Source organism: Procambarus clarkii, chromosome 47 (assembly GCF_040958095.1).
Source record: "Procambarus clarkii isolate CNS0578487 chromosome 47, FALCON_Pclarkii_2.0, whole genome shotgun sequence".
Classification (NCBI taxonomy): domain Eukaryota; kingdom Metazoa; phylum Arthropoda; class Malacostraca; order Decapoda; family Cambaridae; genus Procambarus; species Procambarus clarkii.
The window spans coordinates 19,499,317-19,526,176 of NC_091196.1; the positions used below are offsets into that span (position 1 = coordinate 19,499,317).

The 26,860-nt window shown below is 38.8% G+C and overlaps 1 protein-coding gene across 2 annotated transcripts in view; it reads right to left on the bottom strand.

Annotated features, from left to right (window-relative positions):
* Positions 1-26,860, bottom strand: part of raptor (regulatory associated protein of MTOR complex 1) — a 41,409-nt gene that overhangs the window by 488 nt on the left and 14,061 nt on the right. For both annotated transcript variants that reach the window (XM_045749788.2, XM_045749787.2), the window contains exons 9-23: positions 25,878-26,072; positions 22,227-22,301; positions 20,561-20,818; positions 17,742-17,891; positions 17,259-17,462; positions 15,994-16,093; positions 13,597-13,745; positions 11,961-12,043; positions 8,617-8,689; positions 8,242-8,387; positions 7,570-7,734; positions 6,501-6,748; positions 5,303-5,470; positions 4,201-4,366; positions 2,366-2,482 (exon numbers count right to left, since the gene is read on the bottom strand). In XM_045749788.2, the coding sequence (XP_045605744.1) occupies positions 2,366-2,482; positions 4,201-4,366; positions 5,303-5,470; positions 6,501-6,748; positions 7,570-7,734; positions 8,242-8,387; positions 8,617-8,689; positions 11,961-12,043; positions 13,597-13,745; positions 15,994-16,093; positions 17,259-17,462; positions 17,742-17,891; positions 20,561-20,818; positions 22,227-22,301; positions 25,878-26,072 (2,297 nt within the window). The remainder of the gene's footprint in view (positions 1-2,365; positions 2,483-4,200; positions 4,367-5,302; positions 5,471-6,500; positions 6,749-7,569; positions 7,735-8,241; positions 8,388-8,616; positions 8,690-11,960; positions 12,044-13,596; positions 13,746-15,993; positions 16,094-17,258; positions 17,463-17,741; positions 17,892-20,560; positions 20,819-22,226; positions 22,302-25,877; positions 26,073-26,860) is intronic.

The window sequence follows — 26,860 nt, forward strand, 5'->3', positions numbered from 1 at the left end:
ACTGCTCTTCAGACCTTAAAGGTTTAGCAGGTACTGCTAAACCTACACGTTGTACCAGACCTCTTTAGACTTAAACAGGCCTACTGGAAACCAGAACCTGAATTGGCCCTGATTCAACCTGCTCCATTTTTAACAACCAAGAAAAACCAATGAGAAAGTCCAGACAAAATATAACACATAACTATTGGAAATAGGGGAATGAAATGAGGGGAATACAATGAAAACAATATTTGGCCACAGGTGAACTTTGCTGCCACTAGGTGGCAGCACAGGCAACCCGAGGTCCAGATCCACAACACCTCATTCACAAGCTTTGAATATGACTCCATAAAACCTACAGAAAAAAGGGAAATAAAAGGCAAGACTGGGTAGCAACTGAAGGGCTGAACATAAATGTAATTTCATTAGATTTAAAAAAAAAAATTCTAGGTGGGACTAGACTTGCAGAGAACATGGAATGGTGCCTTAGAGTGGGGGAAGATGGTTTATGTTGAAGCAAATCATATATATAGAAAAGTGAAAAACAGAGAAGAGCTTACCCTTCAGGCTCCAGCCTCTAGAAAGAAGAGCTTCAGCTCAGATATTAGCCACGGACATACAGTATAAGAAAGGAATTCCAGTAAATCACGAGAACGTAAATAGACATTAGTTTGGCTGAATCAAACAGTGCTTCAAATCACCTGTGAAAGCTGGGCCTTGGAACAAGGTGTTTGAGATGAAGGATAAAATATTCAGAACATCCACTCGAGTAGAACATGTCACATACCAATAACACCACAGCAAGCCAACCGGATACAACTTATGGTGAACACCTGGGTAGACAAACCAATCATCAGTGACTGAAAGGTCTCTGTAAGGTGAAAGAGACAATCTTTGCTAAAAATCCAACAATGAAGGTAATGCTTTATTCAGGTAGGTTGTGTGGTGGCCACCCCAAGCTTCTCACCTGGAATCCTCCAAACTGTGAGAACCACACCAGGCTCTAACAAATTACGAACAGAGCATTTAGTGGGAACCTGGACCAGAATCTGGTCATTTCAATAAATGCATAGGGAAGACTACCAGAAAGGTAGAATGCACCAAAATGAGCAGCTGCTTGTACAATATTTTCATCCCTGGTGTAAACAATATTCACATTCATCTGGGTTCAAATGCTAGCTAACTTCACTTGCAGATGGCACCCCTGGCAACCCGAGGATCTCAACCAGCCACGCTAGTCATTCATTCATGTCCAGGCAATGACCACTGAACACCACAGAAAAGAAAAAAAAACAGAGGGACCCACCAGAAAAAGGCATTTCTGGGAGTCTACCTTGATGGCTCCCAAGTTAAATCAATATGCAGAAGGCACAGAAGCAATGCTTATCAAGGAAGGCCCAGAAAGTCAGCTACTAAAGAAGGATAAGGATCACCCTCCCAACATAAGTTGCCAGCCTTGAAAGAATAAGAAGCCAAACTAGTGGGAAAACACACAAAATCCAACCGTCCAGGTGAAAGTTGAATGCCTTATGATTCAGAAATGGGCTGGCATATACCAGAAGCCTCCAGTTCCACATCGACGCAAAGAGGTCCACCTGTCGATAACCAAATATCTCACCAATCCAACAAGGACAAGCACATGCGACACTTGATGCACGTGAACCTCAAGGAGTGACAAACCCCGAGAAATCAAACCCAAGCTACATGCAAAGTGCGGTATCACATCAGAAGAGAACTGATTCACTACGGATGAGACAATGAGCCACCGGAGTGCAGTTGGAATGAAGCTAGATCACAGAGCCTCAAGAAAGACAAATGTCCTACAAACTACTGTCAACTTATGAACCATCAAGTACACCCATTGAAGATGAACCAAGAGTGATGAGAGATGACTGCTGGATTGCTGTAGTAATTGTTTATCCATGATAATATATGATATATTTTGAATGATAAAATGAATGAATGGACAAGTAATATTTTTTATTTTGCAGTCTATAATTCATTTTTTGTACTATACTGTATTACTTACATTTTTCTGCCAGACTAATCCCTCCCCACTCTATGGAAGTGGGAGCTGAGGGAATGATAATGTATATGTATGCAAGGTTTACTGTAAACCAGGATATATACTAACAACAAATGAATATAAGGTAATATGAAAAACCTAATAAGAGAAGAATGGCACATCAATCAAAAATTATATCTGCAAATATTCCAAAACTGTGTAATGCACAGAAGATTGCTATTTGAACAACCCAGCATTTGTGAAGAAAGGCAGCTAAATACACACAAAAACAAATACAGTATGTTTAAATTCCAGGCATTAAAGTTTGATTTAACTGATATGGCAAATGCAAAATACTGTTACTCTAAATAATCAACATACGTTGCAAACAGATGAGCATTTGCATGTGTAGCCATAGCAGTTATCTCATGATTCGGCGCACACACTTGCACCGAATTAGATTGTCGCATATCCCATAATCTTACTTCTCCCGAGACACTGGAAAGGAAAATATATATTCACTCAACAAAATATTAATGTAAGATCAAATTAAGCTAATACATGGAAAAAATGGATTTGGAACTAAGAGTTAAATGTAATGAAATGTAATTTTTCTGGACAATTTCAGTAGCTTTCCAGTCCATTGGCTCTGGTATTGCAGACAGCCACAAAACTGTCAGACCTCTAGCAACCACCAGACAACCAAACACCAGGACCAGAATCTGGTATGGCTACAGAGGTGAGAGGAGCATGAGGGGAGGGGGGAATCTAAAATCAACATTGTAACCAAGTTAAATTTCTAAAAACGTACAGACGAAGCAAAACAAACTACTGTATGTATCTTGATGAAAGAAACCAAAAATTAAAACCAAGGAAGATAGTTTACCTAATGTCAACAGACCAAATGCTAGTATTCAAGTATACCATTAAATGGCAGCTCAGGTCACTCAAGTGTTCCCATCTGCCTATCGAAGTCACTCGGGTGCCACCCCTAAAAACCAGTGTTGAATGTAATGAAAGCCATTTTCTTGGTGAGACCCGGAGGGTCCTCGGAGCTATCCAAGCTGATATGTATATCATTAGACTTTAGCATTAGTCAGTGTGAATGGAGTTATAGGCCTACCGGGGACCACATGCCAGAACCTGGCCCCCCTCAGAGAGGCACGAGGAGCAATAGCCTATAGAAATGCACATGGGATTTGGAGCATTCTATGTCTGCCATCAACCTGGCCAGGAATCCAGAAAAGTAAGCGCCTCAAAACAAACAGCTATTCTGGATAAAATGACGAAAATAGACTAACGAATGGACAGAACTCCCAATTGAAAACGAGCAAACAAGCATGACGTCACACGTGCTGCACCACATGTCTCCCATTCTGAGGTTCCCTCCCCAGGAGGGGGAAGGGGGAGCCCCAGACCCACTGCACCGGCGATCCACCCTTCAGTTCTCGGCTGATGTGATTATGACTTGGGTACTCGCTTTGGCAGTACATATACTAAAATTGGGTTGAACCTGGCTCCTTGCGTGTTCACACGCCTCACCCGGGTCTTGGTAGCCCGTCTGGGTCTTTAAGGTCTTCTACTTATTTAGAAAAAAGAATTCCAGGTCCTTGCAGAGGCTGGCATGTCATATGTAGTACTGTACCAGTCACGACTGAAAGTGCTAGCCGGCTGGATTCACCAGTGATATGAGCTGCCTATTCGTGGCACACATGTATCCTGGTACATTTATTGTTTACCATCAGCAAACTAACTCTTGCTTTATCATTGGAAAACTACCAATTTCTTTGTTTTATTGTTATCCTCATTCCAGTAAAGATTTTTTTTACAAGTTTTTGGTTGATCTCCGAGCCCCCACACTTCATTCACCTTGACAAGCAAACCAGACTTTGTTTTTGTACAAGTCTAGAGATATGGTAGTATTGTGTATCTCTGATACCAGAGTCTAATGCACAGAGAAGCTACTAAGGAGGGAGAAAGGGGGGGGGCAGCCCAGAAAATCGTTTCAAATTTTCAGAAGATAATATAACTATTAATTACATAAAATAACTGTTTCTTATAAACAATAGGAAATAACCTTAACTATCACTACAATCTAAAACCATTCTTCAAGTTACTACAGAGAGATTCAACATATTTTATTATCAGAAGCAATTCTGCATAAAGCAACAGCTAATAATTATCATTTATTAGTCATAAAATTGCTATAAACATACACTCCAGTGATAATCTTGGTGGTCGCTTGTGAAGAATTGAGTAAATGTGCACTAATGACCCAAGAGGTGTGTTCTCGCCACTGCCGAACAACGGCTCGATTACTGGTTAGACGACGATCCAGCAGTCGCACATAACCATCTGAGAATCCAGCTACAATCCATGGGCCTATAAAGAAAATTAAACAATAACTAATCTTTAAATAACAAGCACTGAATAACAGGAAACAAAATTAATTTCATAAGCTCTTTAGATAATTAAAAAAGCAAGCTTAGAACCTGCTTAAAAACTAATAAGAAAATTTAGAAATTGCAATGTTAATTTATGATAAAATACAATTTCTTGTTGTTGACCTCTGGATGAAGTCTAGATATATTTTTCAAGAAACATATACCAGAATAGCACGACGTGCAAATACTGTACCTGAAATGTTATATTACAAAATCTTTTCTGGGAGGGCTTCCTGCTGTATCTTCCTGCATTACCTACCTGGAATCCTCCAAACCCAGGTACCATACCAGGCTCAAATGAATCACGACTGCCTACTGGACACCGGGCCAGAATCTGACCCTCTCAATAAAGGCATAAGTGAGTTGAAAATACAAGATTACCACATTACCAACAGAAATCCCACAAGAAAGGTAAAGCATGCCCTGATTCTAACTATGAACTTCTTGTTTAGGTCCAAACAGTAGTTAAGTCCACTCTCCTGCCATAAAATAGCAACTTGGGTGACTCGAGGGTCCAAAGTAGCTATCATAGTCATTCATGCACCTGGTATGCGGTAGCAAAACTAGAGACCAAGCACCAGTCACAACCAGAAGTGTTCAAAAACAATATGAACAACAGTAGTGGTGAGCACAAAAGTACTGCTGTCTTGGAGTCCCCAAAATAACCTTGACCAAGTCCAAAACTATACTCAAATCATCAGAATTTTTGTTAATGTTTGTTACACCATTACAATTTGCTTGTGTACAAGGTTAAGATCAGAACTGCTGTGCAGTACTATACTAACAAGTCCAAAAATTCACTTTTTGAACAGAAGTGGAAATCTTGCTTACCAAAATATTTAGCTATCTAATACAATACAGCTTACCAGTTTACCTGCATGATGTGAATGTATTGCCGTAATTACAGTTGGGTTGTCACCACCTGTAGGCAACTCCATTGTGCGACGCTCAGCACGCAAGTCCCATAATCTTATTGTACGAGAATCGCCCCCCATAACAAGGGTTGCTGTGTTCTGTTCCCAGCACATAAGCAATCCAGCACCTGGACAAAAAATTGCAATTGTAAATTCTTTTACACTGTTATTATACAACAATACAGTGGAACCTCGGTGTATGATTGCATCTGAATACAAAGATTTTGGTGTACGATGAAACTTTCGTTGGAAAATATACCCTGGTGTACGTCGTTCACTCCCGAGTACAAAGTGCTTGTTCATAATTATTTGAGTTGGTAAGATCAGTTTACAGTTGTATTCTGTCTAGTGATGACTGCACTTGAATTCTCTGTGATTGAGTGGAATGGATTAAATTTATACCGAAGTACCACTGTAGTTGTACTTCAAATATATATATAAAAAACTTGATAAATAATTGGAGTCATCGAATGAATCGATGGCTCAATTATTTATTGGTGTATGTTGACTCACACACACTGATGAATTGATGTGAGAGTCAATACACACACACATTTTGTACCACACTATCCTTCAAAAGCTTATCCTACTACTCTTTAACGTATGCACAAATTCCTCTTTTTCATCAATTATAGAAAATCCATGTAATCACTAATGTGAGGTGTATAGAAATATATCCATGAGCAAAATTTACAATTTACACTAAGGTAATTACATAAGAACATATGAATAATAAAATGCCAGAAGGCCTACTGACCCATACATGGCAGCTACTGTATATATCCCCTAAACTCATTCATATTTATGTCTAATCTATGCTTTAAACAATCCAGCAATCCCACATCTATTACGTTACCCAGTAAAAATTGTTGAGATTCAATATCACATGAGATCACAAGAGTACCTAGTATTCTTGTGATTAACTGTGTTACTCTATTACCTTCTGTACACGTTTAATGAATTTATGTCCATTCTACAACAAGGTTACAAAACCTGAACAGCAAAATCTAAACTGGGCCTAACAAGAGCAAGATAAAGCTGAGGAATAACATTACATTTCTTATTAATCTCAAGAGTATACATTACTCTTCTAGAAATAAAAAACATAATAAGAGTATAAGAGTATTGATAAAGCAGCTTTTATAGACTTGATCTCACCTCTCGTAGCAGGCTTGATATCATTGGTGGCTTGAAAGGCAGTGATAAGTGAAGGAGGGTCTTGAGTAGGGTGATGTGCATTCTGAAACCCATCACGCCAAATACGCACACTGCCGTCATCACAGGCAGTGGCAACATACGAAGACAGTGTTCCAGGGTTAATTACAGCCAATGAACTTATACAACTTGATCCTACATTATTATTCTCCCAATGGCTGACTCGATGGCTACGCTCCACATCCCAGATCCTAAAATATATGTTATTCGTAATAAATGTAGTTCATGAGCAGGTGGCATTACCTAAACGTTAAAATTGGTACATTAATATCACTGCAGATAAAACACCAGGTCAAGTAATCACGTAAGCCAGTGCAAGAATTACCATGCCTCTGTGGCGTAGGTCTCCGTGGCGTAGTGGTAAGACGCACGCCTGGCGTTCCGCGAGCGCTTTGTCCTGGGTTCTTATCCCGGCTGGGGAGGATTTACTGGGCGCAAATCCTTAACTGTATCCTCTGTTTAACTCAACAGTAAAATGGGTACTTGGTTGTAAAAAAAGATTCTTCGCGGGGGTCGTATTCCAGGGAACATAGGATTAAGGACTTACCCGAAACGCTACACGTACTAGTGGTTGTACAAGAATGTACTAACTCTTGTATATACAGTATAAATAAATATAGAAAAAAAATATGCCAGAAGAAATGAATAAAAAAAAAGAGCTATCTTCCTCAGTCATCATCCTTAGGCTACATTTACTCTGCTTAAGTAGGACATAAATGATGCAGAGAAACCCCCAGCTGAGAGAAAAGTTTACTGAAGATGATGTTTTGCCTGTATGGGTTTTATTCATTTTAACCCTCAATATGTGACTATCATAAAACATGGTCACCTCACATGTGAGTAAAAAAAATCCAGCACAGCATTTTAATTATTTATACATGAAATAAATAAAATAGCTTAAATTTTATCTTAAAAATTAGTACGGTAGTCCACAGTTCACATAAGTGGGAGTCTACTATACAACCACAGTGATAACTATTTACAAAAGATAGCAAAAGGTAACAATACCTACGTGACATTGGTTTTATCAGCAACAGTCAGGAGAGGTTCTAGAGGATGAAAAAGCAGCACAGCTGGTGAACCAGGATTTCGATGTACGAAGACCTGATCATCTAATTTATTTGTTCCAACACTTCGTCGTTCTTCTGATTCAGCGAGCAGCCGCGAATGTTGCGATCTATGTAGAAACATAACACAATATTTCTTAATCTGTCGCAGAGTATTTGGTGTGCTTGTTAGTTTATCTTTCGCCACAAAACTACTCATTAACCACATTAGGCCTCCTTGTTTTATTTACTAGTGTCTGAGACACTGCAAAGGATATGGCTTGTCCATGTCTTGATATTGTCATGCTGGATTATATTCTCAAGTGCCCTAATGAACATGTTCCGAAAGAGAGTCAAGATCAAAAAGGCAAGATGACACGCGTATCATGAAATAGTGTAGAATATGATTATTACTGGGCAATCTTGAATCTCTGCCTTTACCTCATAGTATGAGTTACATTCTGGTGTTGGCACTTGTTAGGTGCCCATTGGCTCTCAAGAGGCCTGGAGTGTTGGGCTAAGGAACATGAGTTAAGCTCCAGAAAAAGGCCTTTTATTATATTCAAAACTTGATTTTTATTCTCAAGTGTCTGCCAGTTGATAACTGAAATAAAGAAATTGGTTTAGAATAATTTTACCTCTCTGAATAGCCAGGTAGAGAGGAAGTATTGGAGTTCGTGTCACTAGAGGACTTTTGTCGAGGAAGGATAAATATCTTGGCACTCCACTCAACAAATTCTGTCGTTATCACTGGCCTCATAAAATTAGTTTCACCATCATCAACCTAGAATCACAAAACATGTTAAAAACATTTTACAAAGTTAAACGTTAATTATTTTTTATAAAATTATATTTTAAATATTAAAAGCAGTTTATATCCTTGAATAATTGTCCTGAAATATTCTAGAAATTAGATATCTTTATCAGTTATTTAATTTATGCAGTACAAGATTACTGAACTGTGGCAGTAGGCATTACACTTGGGAAAACAATCAAGGTGAACAAAAACTTACATGATTTAAATGATTTCTTGACCTTGGCCTTATTGGTGTAGAGGTTTCCATGGAGGACGGTGGAGACTCTCCACTGTTGGAAAAAAGAAAATCAGTACTGTTCCAGTAAATTCGCAACATTACAATTTTAAAACGATGCCTTGTTTTCAAGAAGTATCGTATTTATAGAAGTACAGTATTGTACAGAAACATATAGTGGGTGCTTTCAAAGGTAGATCAAGTGGGACCAGACCCAATCGCTTACAGTATTGTACATGGCGATCTGGACTACCCAAAGACTATGTTGGAAATACATCAACAGTAGTGCTCTTGTTCAGTTTACGATAATCTACACACAACCTCCAGGTTCCCCCGGGTTTTGGCACTAACAAGCACAGAGACCTCCAAGTACTTTGACTTGGCCGAATGAAATTATGGTCTATTTAATCACTATTTAACAAATTAAATTTATCCTTTCATTTTAATGCAACTGATAGAATATGTGCACATGTTGATACCAAATTACATGGAAAGTTCCATTAGGCACTGTGAGGACTACCAAGAGATGATCTAGGTTCCGAGAAATTTAGGAGTTTATGGCCCTCCCCACACTTCTTATTAAGTCCAAACAACAATGTAAAATCACATAAGCTGGAGTGATTTTTCAAAATTATTTGCCGAGAAGGGTTTTCCGCTATCCACAGTTATTATATCCGGTTGAGGTGAAAAGAAAAGTCAAAAGAATGTGCCGTGGACTGTTCATTGTTACAGTACTTTTATCAACATCAACAGGCAGTTCATGATCAGCTAATGTACTATACTGCATTACTTGCCTTTGCACAGGTTTCCTGAAGACATCTTAGATCAGATCCAGAATGGGAAAATTTAGGATTCCACTTACATATTTTCATTTGAAAACCAGTATAAAAGTTAAGTGTTGAATAAAACACTTTCTTTATTTAGGAATTAATTTCCTTAAGACTAAGCCCAGTCAATAGAGCTTCAGCCTTTGTGGGGTCCACGGTTCAAGACTCCAAGAGCCCAGGTGAATGGAATGATAAGTGTTGAATGTAATGAAATGCCTTTCTGGAGGGGCCTCAGAGGCTCTCACAAGCAGCTTACGAAGCAGATGTAGCCAAGCCTTTAGAAAGGCACCAGCCCTCCAAGACCCATGCTGACCTACTGGGAGCCAAAACCAGAATCTGGCTTTCTCTATGAAGCGAGGGGAAACCGAGGATCAGAGATGAATCCAAAACCAAGGAAAACCCAACAGAGAGGTTAAACAAAATAAAACAATCTACTTCTTGAAGAAAGAAATAACACTAGGCAAATGATGCACCCGACCACCACCAGATGGAGGCCCAGGTCCCCCAAGTTCCTGGCCAGATCTCTACCTCAATCATGAGCTGCCACAACTATCCCCAAACACCCCATGGGATACAAGGGATCATTACTGGAGTGGGAAGCTATTGATGGCACACCAAAAAGGGTGTTTCGTTACATTCAACAATTACTACCAACCGTACCGAGTCCGAAAGAATCACAGAATTATGTGCAACATTAAAGGTGGAAACTGCAGAAGCTTTTAACAGCAGCCACTGGGCAAAGAAGCAGTAAAGCACAGAGAATTATGTAAAAAACAAGCAGTCATTTATGACAAGGAAGATAGGAGATACCTGCAACCAATAAACCTGAATCACCAGACCAGGAGATACCTGCAACCAATAAACCTGACTCACCAGACCAGGAGATACCTGCAACCAATAAACCTGAATCACCAGACCAGGAGATACCTGCAACCAATATACCTGAATCACCAGACCAGAAGAATGACAAGCCCTTCAAAGATGGAATGCATAGACTCCTCCTACATAACTGCCTAATGCAAGAGAAATTAGACGGGAGCCAGAAATTGAGCAGCTATTGCTGAAGACTCGAAACCATTAAGAATGAGAAATAAGATCACAGATGAATACCCCCTAACAGTTCAGAAGGAACATAAGCAGCCTAAGAGGCCACAAAAAGGCCACAAAAACAACAGAGATGTGTTCAGCTAAAATCACACCTAGACAGCATGATACGATTGGAAGAGTGACAGATGCTGATCCAAAAAGAGGTGAAGCCTCAGAAAATGAATATGAAGGGGCCAGGTAACATGTGTGAATCAACAATAGAGCAAAATAATGAAATCAGTAACACTCAAGCCTGGAAGCTACAGGAAGAACCTGAACCAGAAGACACCATACAGAAAATCTTACTGAGATCAGTCCCAACACAAACAGGCACGTCTGGAACCAAACCACATCATAAATATACAGTTCTAGCCTAGCAGCACAAAAAACAGACATGCCACCATTAAATCTGATAAAACCAAGAAGAGCTGTAGAAAACCTGTGAAACAGGGTGAAACTGAAGCAAGGAGGCCAGGTCAAGGACCGGGCTGCGGGGACGCTAAGCCCCGAAATTATTGGAAGGTAACCAGTGGAAGCTGGAAATGCCTCATAGGGGCATCAAGAAGAAAAAGTATTAACAAGCAGGAGAAACATAAAATCCACACCCCCTAGAAAAGGGAACTTTGCCTCACAGGTAATACCCCAAGACAAGATGCTGTACAAGGCTTCCAAACCTTCTTGGACAACCCCTACACAGTAACCAGGTATGGGGTAGTTTCCCCAGTAGTGTGTTGAGCCATGATCAGCTTACCTTGTGTTGTAATTATTACTTGAAGGTGTTGAGAGGTTTGCAATGTTCTTTGGTGTCACAGCAAGAGGTCTCTTTCAATGGACTGAGCAAGTTCATCTACTGTCTTCCCTTCCCAACTACATGGTAAACACATTTGAAAAGTGCCTTGTCACAGTGGGGGCAAAAATAATTAGAACCAGGATGTGATCAGTGTTCAGAGTTGACCTTAGCTCTGTTTTGGGAGCAACTGACGAGTGCCTTGCTCAGAAAACAACTGCAGGAGAGATGCGAGAAAGTTTTCTTCTTAAGTAAGTTGCGGATTGTTAAGCACACTGCAGAATGAAATATTGTATGTGTAAAAAAAGCATAAAAAAGTATGATAAATACGCGAAGAAAGACGGGGTGCACCACGAACTAGAACTCTATTGTGTAAACCATAATTAGGTAAACACTCACTCTCACTCTTGATACATGTTTGCACACACACACGCGCACACACACATACAAAATGAAATCAAACACAAGACAATGACAAATTACAAAAATAGACAACAAAACACATCAATGCTGATACTGATGGAATTATCATCATAAACTCCTATAAATCTGAAGTGTAACATTTCTAATACTGTACACAGCTATCAAGGACCACGTCAACAACAAATCAATAGTTACACACTTACACAATGAACATCGGCTTATTCACAGGAGTTCCTGGAGCAGATTCAACTTTCTGTTCTATGAAGTCCTTAGACCCTGTTCTCACCTGAAATACAGAATAAACTCATCATATTCAGGAAGAATAGTCTATCAGTACATACCTGGAATGGGTTCTGGGAGTTTTTCTACTCATCAAGCCCAGTATGAGGCCAGTCTCGAGTACAGCATTAATTTTCTTGGTGAAGGCAAACACTAACATGAGAGTAGTCCTCATCTGTCGATGACATTTTACCTTCGAGAGATTTGCTAAATCCCACAGAGAAGCCGTCGAAGAGGTAGCAATTATAGTATAGGGGGAAAACTGGGGGAGACGTGCTGTTACTTAGATAATGGCAAAATGAGGTCAGTAAGTTGAAGGTTAAAAATATGATGGATTTAGTTTTGCAATTAATAATTTGTAAGCACCAATTTAGACACAAAACCCATAAATCTAAAAATAAAGCAACTGGTAATGTTGCAGTTTGTTCTGGACCATTAACAAGTCACAAAGTCGTGATAACAAGACTTGATGATTGTCCAAGGTGGACCAAACCATCGTCACGTCCTTTATTTTCAGATTTGTGGGCTGGGTGTCTAACTTTCAGCCATGTTATTGTGACTTACTGTCTGCTTAGCAAGAATGCCAGTAATATTGAACATTCTTTCTTTCCTTCATTTTCAAACTGAATTTTTCTTAATTTTTTCAATTATATTTTTACTATTTGATTGATTCAGATTCTATATGCAATTGCCAAATATGGTTTTCATATTTAATAAGTTTAGTGTCTCGGAAGTTCATGAGATTTTGCTCCTGGTTCCTGTTTGCGACAAAAGCATATTAAGGCAGGCATACTTAAGCTTGCAAATCCTTGCATCTAACATTCTGGATGTTTCACCTCCTACAAATAACATTTAGTCACAAATATTACAGGATACAGTGTACATATATCCTGTGGTAATTTTGATGCTGTTGATTCTTCTGACAAGGATACTGATTGAAGTTAATGTTTTGTGCACAACACCCAATACTGGCTTTACAGCAGGTCTTTGACAATCAGTGTTAGGGTAAGTATGCCTGAAAACAATCTGTAGCAATACCCTGGAAACATAAACCGAAACTGTCTCTATTTTCCGCTTGTTACAACTTGTAATAAAGTTGTTACAACTTGGCTTAACGTGTTTATGACGTATTAGAACGTTGTTACAACTTGCTATATTGGTTGTTATAACTGGTTAGGAAGTGTTAAAACTTGTTCGAACGTTGTACCAACGTCGTAGTTTCGGTGTGTATGTTTGGCCGGTAAACACTATCCAGAGGAATGCAAACAGCCACACTTCATGAAGTAAAACTTAAGCAATGGATATTCAGCATAGAGACAGTCTCAAGAAATAGGCCATTTCATTACATTCAATGCCTGATTTGTATTTATTTTAGATATGTTAAAAAAAATTTGGACACATTATCTTCTAGCTATTTCTAGTCGCATCTATTACAAAGTCTAAACATTAAGGTTATCCTGTAAATGTTGATCTAAAATACTTAAGTCAGATTAAAACATCAGTAAAAAAAATTGTTGGGCTCTTATACACAACAATCTTTTCATGAAACTATCAACATACCTTATTCTGAACATAGTCCACCACCATCTTTGCTAGCCTAGCAACGTTTGGTGAGGGATCGCGTTGCAAGGTGATAAGGGTCTGCCACAACTTGCAATACATCCCACTATAAGACAGGCTGCTTACACCAGAGAAAACATTACTTGTCCCTGTAATTAGTAATATGATCTTAGTCTAATTGTTACCATATAAACATTACATATCTATAGAAGACATATCCTTACATACTTAAATTAATCTATACTATTAATACTGTATTACTCATTCGTTTTTCTAACAGTGATGGGATGCTTACAGAATTGTTTACAGTGTGTCAGTGATTGATGTCTACTTCAAGGCCCAATGACCAAAGAATAACATTTAGTACATCTGCAAAATTTGTACATCTTGTACAGGAACAGGTAGCCAGTGAGAGTGGCTCCTGTCGGTGGTAGTGAAGAAGTCCTTGTGTGTACTTATCCAACTACTTGCCAGATCCAACAATACTTACCTTTATTGATTGAGCATAAAATACATGAACAAATTAATACACCACATTACAAATAAAAATCAAGTGTTGAAGGATAAAATGTCATTTTTTCTGGTGAGCTAAGTAGCTCCACAAGATTCACTGCCAAACCTTAAGAAATTGAATGAGACCACAGGGATCCACCCTGATCTACTGAGAACCAGAAGCTAGCTTTCTCTGTGAAACAAAGAAAGAAAGAAAGAAAGAAAGAAAGAAAGAAAGAAAGAAAGAAAGAAAGAAAGAAAGAAAGAAAGAAAGAAAGAAAGAAAGAAAGAAAGAAAGAAAGAAAGAAAGAAAGAAAGAAAGAAAGAAAGAAAGAAAAAGAAAGAAAGAAAGGAAGGAAGTGCACAACAAAACAAGTGACTTCTGAAAGTACACGTAATATTACCGAAGTAGCATCTCACTCAAGAATTGCCAATACATATTTTCTCAAAAACACTACAGTAAAGGTAACAGATCATGAATGGATAGCTACCAAGACACCCTACAGAAAAACACATTTCTTTAAGTTTAAAGCTTGATATTTTTAGTCCTTACTCAGTAGTTCCCGGAGCTTACTCACAGTGGCGATTTGGCAAAAGATGGTGACATTTCAGAAAGCACACAATTAATTAATAGAAAGCAGGGATGCAACACCAACTGACAAAGACTGGGAGAAAATTGAGCACTGAATATAATGAAAAGCTTTTTTCTTGGTGGGCCACTCATTATTTCCCAGAATCTATAGCACTGGGCTACCAAGACAGAATTGCAAAGGTTTTCTAAGACCCACTTGAACACACTAGGAGCCAGGGATAAGGAGACACAAGCCACTTGAACCATCAAAAACATGAAGATGGACTGGGCACAGGTGAAGTGTCTTGGCCAAGCAAACATCAAACACCAATACGGTATTGTATATTCGGCGACAGAGGACATAAGTAGCCATGAATCTCAAAATTCATGTAAACAACCCAATTGCACCTCAGCTGAAATGTAAGACTTCAAAGACTCAAAGGAGTAAGGCCAGCACAACAGACAGGTTTTCAATGATGTGACTGAAGCACAAGCATATACAGTAGTCTGAAAGTCTCAATGTTATTGTTTACTAAGCTAAAAAGACTGTCTCCTCCCCCATCAAACAGCCCTACTGGGTAGGGTAAATCTCATGCACTGCCTGGAAGCCCACAACGAAGGAGGCCCATGACCTTTCAGAATAAATCTCTCTGGTGGGGTAAAGAAAAACATAAGCTGACCAAAGGAAATGGAGCCATGGCCACAGTTGACGTGAAGTAGAATGCAAGAGCACACTGAATGGGGTGGCATAAACACAATCATACATCATAAATCAAAACAAAGCAATGGCAGAATTTAAAGTTCCAGGGAAAACCAACACGACTAAGCTGAAAGCAAGATGATGATGATGGGTGTATAACAGGTCACAGGTTTTGGACAGGCTACACCAGGTGGATGAAGGCAGGATAGGTGAGACCCCAAGAGACTTGATCTGCCATTTGTAGGTGGTTGGGTGCATCACAGTTAGGATATTAATCCTGCAGCAATGGACAGTTGCCCTGCTTACCTAGCATGCCCATCTGCAATGAAGCAGTTGCTTGTTTTGTTGCACTTATGCATTCTGGTGGAAAACAGTTTTGTGGTTGATTTTTTATCTACTGCCTTATACCTTTGCAGGGTGAACCAGATACTGATCCTGGTTCCCACTAGGTGATGGATTGGGTCTCAACTGTCTGGTGTGTTGGGCTAATGTTTGCTGGCACCAGAGCTACTGGGGTCCTTCTCATAAATATTACATTCTATATTTAAACAGAATCTGTATTTTATTTATTTCTTTAGAATTCTTACAACTTAATATATTACAATTTTCAAATCAGTAATGCATGCTTACTTACCAATGGATGATATAGAGTGTGTAGATGCTGCTCTTTTCACACCAAGAGATGACATGTGGACGTACTCATTAAGGCAAGAATCAGGACTCGTTCCTAAACTCTTGTGAATGAAAACAAAGTTAGGTTAGCTATTGTCCTTTCATCGATGCCAGTACTGGACATTTAATTTCATGTGTACACTTAACCACTTTGTGATTAAGTGTACACACATGATGATATAATGTGTTTGGTACTCATAATGTGAGTACCAGTGAGTACCCTTTAAGTACCAAATGTAAGTACCCTATAATGTGTTTGGTACTCATTCTGAGTACCAAACACATTATAAAAGACTCAGTGCAAGGGAACAACTTCTTGAGAAGGAGGTTTGACACAAAGGATCCCTTGCCACTATCTCAACACTTCTTGCTCACTCAAACTCCAAACCTCATTATATATTTCTTTAATTTCTCCACTTATTTTAGTGATGTATTTTCTTTCTACAACCCCAAAATTATTCATCAGCTCACATCTATATATAGCTTCTTACTTACTGCTTTGAATGCTACCACACCTTATTTAACACCCAACATGTGATTATCATCCGTCGATTTCTTAAGGCACTGCAGTTATCATATCCAATTTCTTCATTATTTACCCCAGCATTTATATCAATGACATAGAAAATATCTTTATAATATATTTATATGTCTGTAATACAGTTAACCATGACCAGTGAAAAATTTCTGCTGTCTCTTTGTAATTGTTTAGTATGTGATATGTGATGAAATAATCATGTTCTAGTTGCCTGCTGTTATTGTCAAATCACAAATTGGTCTTTCTTGCCAGTGTCTGAATCCCATGCCTGGACGACACGTCCAGAGATAATTTGCAGCAAAGGAGTGGGTTGTAAGACACTTCCATTGAGGTATGCCAGGAACAAATTTACATAAAATAGATGGCCACAGTACATTGCATGCCTATACACACAGTATTCAATCACTTCTGCCTGTGGTCTTAAATGATGCAATGACTCCACCACCCAGTTTCTTTACATTTTCCATGCAATGAGTCATTCTACCCTCAATGAATGATCTTACTACATTTAATGTTATTAAGCTTTCCCAAACAATGTTTTGAAATTTGTGTTTTGGTGCACTGAAACACTGTCTTAATTGAAAAAAATTTTGGACTACAGGTATGAACATCATCACTTGACTTGTAACTGTGTACAAAAAGACCCCATTAATGATGCACAGGATGTTGATGTATCTGACTGTACATACCTGACCTGGAGAGGTGATCTGCTTTACGGCATGTCTAGAGAAAACTCGACCAATGTTATTTGAAGGTGACATTATGCTGTCAACAGATGAAGTGAGTGCCTGAGGTGAGAGATCACCCATCTCATCTCGGAAATATTGACGAGCTACAGTTAGAAAGGAGCTTTCGTATACTTGTATTAGATAATGCAAGGCCACCACCAGTTCCTGTAAAACATGATGGAAAACATTACATAAAATTAAGACTGCATAACTGCATAAAATAGCTTTGCTTGATAATCAATAGTATGGCATATATGCATACTTGTGAATATTTATATGTAAATGTGTATGTTTATGCATATGAATATAAAGTACAGTATACCTGAAAATGCAGTAAGTGTGTGGTTGCATACAGTATATATTACTTGATACATGTATGTTGAGTGTATTGTAAATAAACGGTGCATTTGCAAAAGCACACAAATACCTAGGAACAATTTTTACCTGTCTAACAATAGGTGATCCATCATGAGCAACCGTGTTGGCCAAGGTAATGGCGATAGTATGGTCTATGGCTCGAGCGTGGTCAGTTCTCTCCCGGCTCACTAAGCTGCTAATGAATGTTCCCAAAGAAAATACAGCTGCTCCACGAACCTTAGGAAGAGAGCACACACCTGATGAAAAATATTTAAAACATTTTTTACATTAAATACAAATCTTTTTGTTTATTATTGGCCAGGTTGTATATATAATTTTGTATATAACTTCACAGACATAAACAAAAATCAAACGCTGAATTCAATGAAACGGTCCATAAAGGCTCCTAGTAGCTAAATGGAACTACACACTGAAGCCTTATGAATCACACCAGGCCTCTGATACCCATGCTGAATTTACTGGGAGCCAGGCCCAGAATGTGGCTCTCTTTACTAGGCACAAAATCAACCAGAAAGATTAGGCAACAACAAAACGAGTGAGTGCTTGAAAAAAGAAAAATAAAAATCCTTAGGTAAACAAGGCAACTGATCACTGTTGCAGGTAAGCAACCCCTAACCTATAATCCACCAAACTATCACTACTGTATATGGTAAAACAAGTCAACCGAGATTCAAGACAACAGACCAGATCAACCGAGTTCCCAGCCAGCAGCCCATCTGACTCATGAGCTGCCAATACTGAACCCACAAATCCCACAGGAAGGTACCGAGGACTCACCAGAAAAGGACACTTCATTGCATTAAATGCTGCATTTCTGGGAGAGCCCCCCCCTCCCTTAAGCAGCTACCTGTAAGTTACTCTTAACAGCACCTTGGCAAAGAAGACAACTAGTTGTTCTGACACAATGTAAGTTTGGCTGCCACACAAATGTAGCATGGAATGTAATGAAATGCCTCTTTTCTAAAGTGGCTTCAGTGGCTACCCAAACTACACAGTCTTGTAGTTCTAAGAATAATGCATCCCCACCAGGCCCTAAGAGTCGAGACCACTTACCAGAGATCAGAAGCGCAATCTGGTCTACTTAATAGACAAGGTAGTCTGGGGAATAAAAGAGTAACCCAGGCCAAGAGGAAAAAACCACCCAGAAAGGCAGTGTCCCAAAACAATCAATCAACTGTATGAAGAAACACTGTACAACTATGTTCAAACTCACTAACCAGCCACAACCACTAGTTAGTTACAAACCTGCACCATCAGAAGACAGCCCAGGTAACCCAGGGCTTAAGTTAGCTGACCACCTTAGACATGCACTGCCCAAAGACGATCCCTGAAAATCCTAGAGGGAAAGGTGGTAACAGGGAGACACCAAAGGGACCCTTCGGAAAGAGGTGTTTCGTTTCATTCAACGCTGGATTTCTGAGAGGAATTTCCTCTGTGGTTCTCCAAACTCTCCATGAAGCACAAAGAAAAATAGGGCTTACTGGTAAAAGAGGGTAGAAGAATCTAATAACAAAGGGGGATGCACTTCTAAAACCAAGCAATGACATACTGCCACCAGGAGGAAAGTTGCAGTGACACCAGAAAATCTATCACCTGAACCACATGCAGATAGTGGACAATTAGAATGAGAATAATTCAATAAGAATGAATGCTTGGGCTTTCTATGGAAAGCCCAAGCACGAAGATTGGTGGAGAGCTTCGAATCATAGTTTCAAACTGTGTCAGAATTGATTTGAGATTCCAAGACACCAGTTAATTTGCTCCCACCAATACTGTTGTTAAAGTTGTTTATAGACACTTTTGTTTGGGACTGGAGCATGGTCCCCAGTTTTCATCCAGCCAATATGGGGCATGTTTCATGTTTCTTCTGGTCATGGTAGATGCATAGACAAATTGCATCTACCATGTACAAATGCATGGTAGATGCATAGTGCAGCAGAGTGGGTGGTTTGAGTCACACTTGTATGCCCTTATCTCTGATGAGGGTTAGTATGCTGTCTCCAATAATCTGCCTTCACATGGGTTTGTATACATAACAGGGATCTGCTTGTTCACTTTTCCTTAGATGGTGGTTCTAACATGAAAACTGCATTCCAGGTTTGTCAGGAATTTCTCCACATGGTGGTCCAGTTCTGCAGGACCATGGCTACTCTCGTAACTGTCCAATTCTATGGGGTAGCAACTATTCTCGTGGCTGGGCTCTTCTGTGTCCATCTGACCATGGCAGAAAAAGCAGTAAACAGGACTTATTTCCTGTGGTTGAGAGTGAAGTTTGAGATGCGGCAGGTGGATTTGTTTGACATGAAGTTGCACATTACGAGTCATAAATACTCATACTCCGCCCAAGTAAAACAGAAACAAGCAACACTTAGTGGGCCAGCCATAGGCTTAGGGCCCGCGCACAAATACCACTGGAAAAAAAAATGCATTGACCTCATCATGTTGCTGTTCAGAGGCTTTCCCTCTTGGTTATGAGTTTTCTTTGACTTACTTCATATCACAATATTTTCTACAAGTGGTTGAGTTTTAGTCCCTGCTCCGGGTAAGCCATGATATAGTCTTAGATGCCTGGTAAGACGGTATTGGCTCTGGGGTACTAGTACATAAACTTTGAGGAGAAACTGAGGGAGTACAAATGGCCATTTCTTTACAATGTACTCAATACTCTGCTGATGTCTGGTAACTGACAACCATCTGGATAAGAGTGACTTTATCGTGAATTTAATTTCTGATTATATGAAGTTGTAAGAGATTTAACATAATTGTGTTTTATCCTTTATTATTGATCAAAGATTTTAAAATTTTCAGTCTGCAAATCTGAATAGCTATTCTGCTGCAAGTAAATTGATGGCAATAAATAATATATATACAATTAGTCTACATACCTCAGGAACAGGATCAGAGAGGAGTGCATACAGCTTTTCATGAGCATTATCTCTAGTTGCTGCCCACCGAGCATCAGGGTGGTGATGCCAAGTTCGGCCCAGACATATTGTTGCCCACTGTCTCTGGGGTGGATGGGGATCACCCAACAGCTCTAGGCAAAGAGGCATAAGAGAGCCCTGCAAAGCAACACGTTGACCTTCTGGATGTTCCCACACAATTACACCCAAGACAAATGCTGCCATTGTTCGATGCTCTGCCTGGTAATAAGTCATAAGGGTAAAATACAATAAATGACATTTAATGCATTCTTCTGAAATATTTTATTTACTTAACAGTAATTTGAACAAAGTCAAACATTGAATGTAATGAAATGCCCTTTTCTGGTTGGATTCTTAGTAACCCTTCGAGCTTAAACCTTGGAACAGCATTCCTAAGGCCTTAGGAAATTACCCCAGGCCTCCGAGACCCATCTTGAGCTAAGCTTACTCTATAAGGCAAGAGGAGCCTGGGATCAGAAATCTGCTCAAAACCAAGAAAAACACAAAAGTAACTAGTATATTTAAGGCAAATGACAGTCGCTGCAGGAAAACTACCCTTATTGTGATGCACTCGACCTCATCAGATAGCACCCCAGGTGACCTGGGCTAGGAATCTTCAAGCAATTTAATTGTGTCCACTTACAAAACCAGCCATGATTTTTCCTAAATCATGGCAGATTAGTTTGCTTTTATTAAAGAGGTTATGAGCTTCAAAGTGCTACAAGGTTGTTAATAACAATAAAATCCTTGGGTTGTGATGTTTTGAAGTTCACAAACTGTTTAAAAATATGAGCTAAGTCACCATAAATGAGGAAAGATGCACAGGTTTCATAAGTGGATGCATAATTGTTTGATGAATCCTGGCCTAGGGCACTAGCCCACTTCACCCTCTTCCCTGTGGTCCAGCTGCTGCTTCCAATGCTAGCAAGGTTAGAGATCTTTGTGTGCCATGTTCTTCTTTTGGAACCCATGTGGCCAGTTCAGTTCTGGTTCCTGGCCTTCTTGGCTCATTGCCTCTACTTTCTTTCCTTCTCAAGGCTCTGCCACTCCTACAAGATCGGTAGCATGTACTACCTGGAAGATTTGCAGCTCTGCTTTCTTTGCATGTGAGGTTTTTAGGCCTTGTGTACCGCCACCTACACGAGAGTCAGGTTATACACCTTAGTTTCACATTTGTCTTTTGCATTGAGAAGGTAGTACAAGGTGACTTGATGTGCTTTTCACCACTTTCTTTCTTTTCAGCATCTAGAATACCGTTTCTTTCTTATGGGGTTTTCCTGAGTTGATCAAAAGCGCCCTTTGCCTTGTAGAGAGTCAGATTCTTGTCCTGGTTCCCACTATGTAAGCATGGATCTTGGAGACCTAATATAATTCTTAAAGCTTAGCTATACCAGTGTAAGGTCTGGGAAACTACTGAGGAGGCACTTCCAGAAAATCAAAAACCTAGAAATTTTCTTTGGTTAATAACCTAGTTGGAGGGAGGAACTCTCTTTCATACACAAACATACATACACACATATGAATACTTATACACACACATACAAACACACACACAAAAGAAGCAAAGCATGTGTAATATTAAAATGTTTGTTATTGGATAACTGAAACTGATTTAACTTGAACTTACAGGCATGGATGTATCCGACAGCACCTGAAGAAAATACTTGTAGCCATTTTCTCTTACAAGATCTCCTTTACAACTCTGCGAGAGAAACAAAACCATATTGAATAAATTTAAGAAATTAAGTATAGTCCGAGTGGGTACAAAATCAAAGAATAACGTTGATTTAAAGTTGAATTAACGTTACTCTTGAATATTGTGCCCACTGGGATGCATATAATTTATTTAGTACAGTATTTAGATTATGATATGTTGGGCCTCACCACTGTAGACAACTATAATATTATGTAATAAATTCAGTGAAATTGATTTATTCAGCGGTCTTTAGTAAATAATGAACTCGACGTGTCTTAACCTTATCCTGAAGACATTCATTATGTATCAGAATGTTAAACAAGCCACAAAAATAGGGGAATGTGATATTCTATCAGTACTGGAATTTGCATTTATCAGGAATTAAGATTTTTTTACCTTCAGTACCTGCCTCCCTTTGCCGAGAGCAACAATGTCCTTTTAGAAATTAAATACACCTCATCTTATAATCTTGAAGTGACCGGGAAAAGTGAGACAACAACAAAATTTAACTTTAGGAGAAGACACTAACAGAAACTTAATAAGTTCTTTAACCTCTCAAGTGCATGAACAGTTAATATGACAACCAGTGTGCAAAATAAAATATAAATCTGAAATTTTCTTCTTTTATTATTGTTAAAATGCATTCCCTGATCACAGGAAAGTTAAATGAAAATTTCTAAGCCACTTACTTTGGCTGTATTGAAATGATGAAGTCTCAATGGTAGAATGAAATCTTGACTGTTCACAAAGCAAAATCTAAACCGAGTCGCTCCAGGAATGGTTTTTAATTTTTTTCAGTGCAATGATCTATTGGGCTGTCAATAGCAGAATTTATGTCACAAAGTGTGGAACATCGGTATACACAAATATATTCATGTCACTAATATGTGCTTCATGTTATATTCCAAGAATAATAAAGCATACTATTTTTTGCTGTTATCACACTATACACACACACACATTATATAACTAGTGACATGTTTATAAATTGTTACCATTACTTAAGAAATTCTGTAGGGGAGATGAGCTCATAACCAGTGATCCGATCAGTCTAGCTCCACATATTTTGCACCAAGTTCTAACTGCACACAATAAATATATTTTCTTTTCTTCACATTTGTTATACTTTTAACATGATTTTTTTCTTCCCAGTGCAGTGAATTTTTGCATACGAGTGCAGGCTGTCAATAATGTTATTCATATCGTGGAACATGTAAAACATCAGTGTACACACACACACAATGTATTGAAGTAGGAGCATTAGAGGTAGTACTACTGGTTGACAAGAGCCCAGGTACATAGGGAAATTGTGTGAAACCCCAGCTAGCCTTCAGTGGAAGCCTTGGGACCCTCGTGGGTGCAATAGCACTCCAGGTTGCAATTCTTTTACCATGTTGTGGTACAGGTAGTCCTAGAGTGCATCTGGGAACACTCGGTGCATAAGTTCGAACCCTCATCAAGGCTCCTGTGGATTTGTTTTTGATATACCATGTTAACATGATTTCTCTGTGTACACAGGTATATTCACATCATTAGTATGCCAATCACATTATTAGAACAATAAACATACTATTTTTCCTATTATTACACTGTATACACACATTATATATAAAAATAAAATGTTTCTGACCATTGCAAACCTTAAGCAGTTCTGGTGGGTGTTTAATCTTGAAATCAGTAGTGGGACTACTGTAGTTTCCTCACGCACTCAGCACCTGATGATGCAAAGTACCGTCCAATATCACCTTGTGCACTGCTAACACTTTCAAAAACTTTTCTGTTATCAGAATCCTGGTCACTAAACCCTGAAAATTCATAATTTTCCAATGGAATTGAGGTCCAGTTGCATGATGGACACACACATCAAACCCTAGCTGTGTGCTGCGGTTGCACAGTAGGCGTCACTCTGGGAACACTGTCACGTGCATCAGGTTCACTCTCCACATCACTGATATCCGAGCCATGTTCACACTTTATTTATTACTATCGTGATCTTCAATGTCACTATCATCACTTTCTTGCAGTTTCTTATTTATTTTATTGCAAGTGATGCTGTGGAGCGAACTGCAAGATGGTGCTGTGAGCTGCTGCCACATGCAAAACTCATGGTTGATGTGTTAGTAACGTGGCACTTATGCCAAGGAGGGGTAACCCACAATTTTTTTTTTAAGACGACCGATGTTTACTAGAAGCCTCAGGTGGCAAATGGCTCCCCATTTACCGAACAGAAGTTTTAAATCTTATGCATGACCCAAATACAACTCTGGTTATAATATGGAGTTGAAGAAGTAATAGATTTAACTGGATAGATTTGTTAGGCAAGGAAATAAACAAGATGTATGCAAAAATTTTGAGATACAGTATCTAAAAATATCGTTATTGATATCCAAAGAAAATCAAACAGTGGCAGCTCCCTAATCCTCGACTCTCCATAATGGATCCCTCTAAATAATGGACGAAATTCTGCCACAGGATCTTCCCCTCCAAATTTCAACATTTTCAAGAAAAATACGGATTCTGGAAGGGATCCCTGTTAATTAACAGGGATTAACTGGAGCGTTAATCTCAGATAATTAGGCACAGTAATTTCCTACAGATTATATTTGTTTCTAAAGTTCTTATATTCAATGGATGTCGGAGTTTAAGTCAGTGCAGAACACCAGAAATGTTACTCTGGAAATGTTTGGGAAACCATATCTCCTTAATTATTCAATATTTCATAGAAAATCTTGAGTTTAAGAAATAATTGTTTGCATGAGAAAAGTTGACAAAATTGGTTTAAAAGGCTGGGTCCTGAGATATATTAGCAATGGGGGAGAAATCTCTTTATAGACAGGTTCTCCCAGTAGTTGTTAATCATACGACAGAATGAAATTCAAATTTTGATCTGTAAAATTCACCCATAGACCATGGTAAATACTAGGATATGAATGGTAAACCTTTTAATATGGCTTAAATCATGCCTTTTTGTTGTTTTTAATTTGTAGATGGATGTAGCATTAGGAGTTGGGAAAGCCATTGAGCATATTTCAAACAAAATTCTTTGGTTCATTTACATTATGATTTGGTGTGATTCTTGTTTGCCCAGGTATGGTTCGCCCAGATTCACATAGGTATGGACACGGCTACGGTGAAAGTGAAGTTTCAAGGCTGGGGCGTAGGATATAAGTTACACGTGTTGAAATCTTAACTTTACACCAAGGTTTTCCTGGTTATCCATCACGTAATAAGTTGCAACAAAAAATTTGCTCGGTGAACTTGGCACATAAGAGCATGGAAAAGATAAGGTTATGAATGGTAACTCCTTTAATATGGGTCTAATTATGCTTTTAATGGCACCATTAAGAGAAACAGTTGGTTCTTTAGAAAAGCCATTGAGTATATTAAACAAAAATTATGGTTCACATTAAATTTGAGTTTTACATGAAAAATATAGAAAATCTGGTAATAACTAAAAAAAATAAAAACAAGAGGGGAAAACTTCCATAAGTACAGATTTTAAGGAAAACAATATAGGGTCCTATAGATTGTGGAGATAAACGAATAGTGTACATTGTGTATTACTATTCCTGCTGAACATACTGGATCAACAGCAAGAATCTTGGCCCACAGGAAAACCAAAAGCGGGCGGAGTTCTCTTGCAGTTGATTGAAGAAGTCTTAACACATAGGGAAAGATGCCCACAGACAGCACTAGGTTGACAGCCCATGGTCCAAGTGCCAGAAAACTTCCCAGGAGTTCCAGAGCTCGAGGACGGTGCACTTGGCTCAGAAGGACCTAAAATAAAGAAAAATAATAATGTTGTAATAATTCAGTAATAATATATGAGCTTTATAATCACATAGCAAAAGGATTAATGTATTTTATTTGCAAGAATATAAGCCAAACTTTTTTGAAGACTTTTTTTTTTTTATTAAAGCATTAAATGAAATGAAACATCCTTTTCTGGGCAGTCTCAAAAGCTCCCCAGTGTATCAGGCTCTGGTGTGATATGCACGATGTTACCAGGTCTCTGAACTTGTACAGAGTGCACCCTACAGAAGAAAAACTATGCTGAAGGGATTGCCCTCTGCTGGATAGGAAGCAACCGATCCCAGATGACATCCCACAGTGGAAGGCAACAGTGGCGGCCCAAAACAGATCTACTTGCTAACCAACGGAAGGCAAGAAATTGTCTAAACTGGCCAAAAGGTTAAACACATTGGATGCCTAAGACCAACACAATAAAAGGCAAAGACACATACACACACACATATATATGTACATGCCTAGGTAATTATTTAAGTAATTACACACAAACACATAATGTTGGAACATATGTTGACATTCATTATATTGGAACAAGTTAGGTGAAAAGGTGGTGGAGGCCAAAACCTCCTTTCAAAGTGTTATATGACAAAGAGTGCTGGGAAGACAGGACACCACGAGCATAGCTCTCATCCTGTAACTACACTTAGGTAATTAAACAAAAAAAGGGTACAATATGGTGTGACAAAAAAACAGATGCACACAGCCCACAGAGCACAAGATAAAATGGGCACCATCAAAAACCACAAAGGCTAACA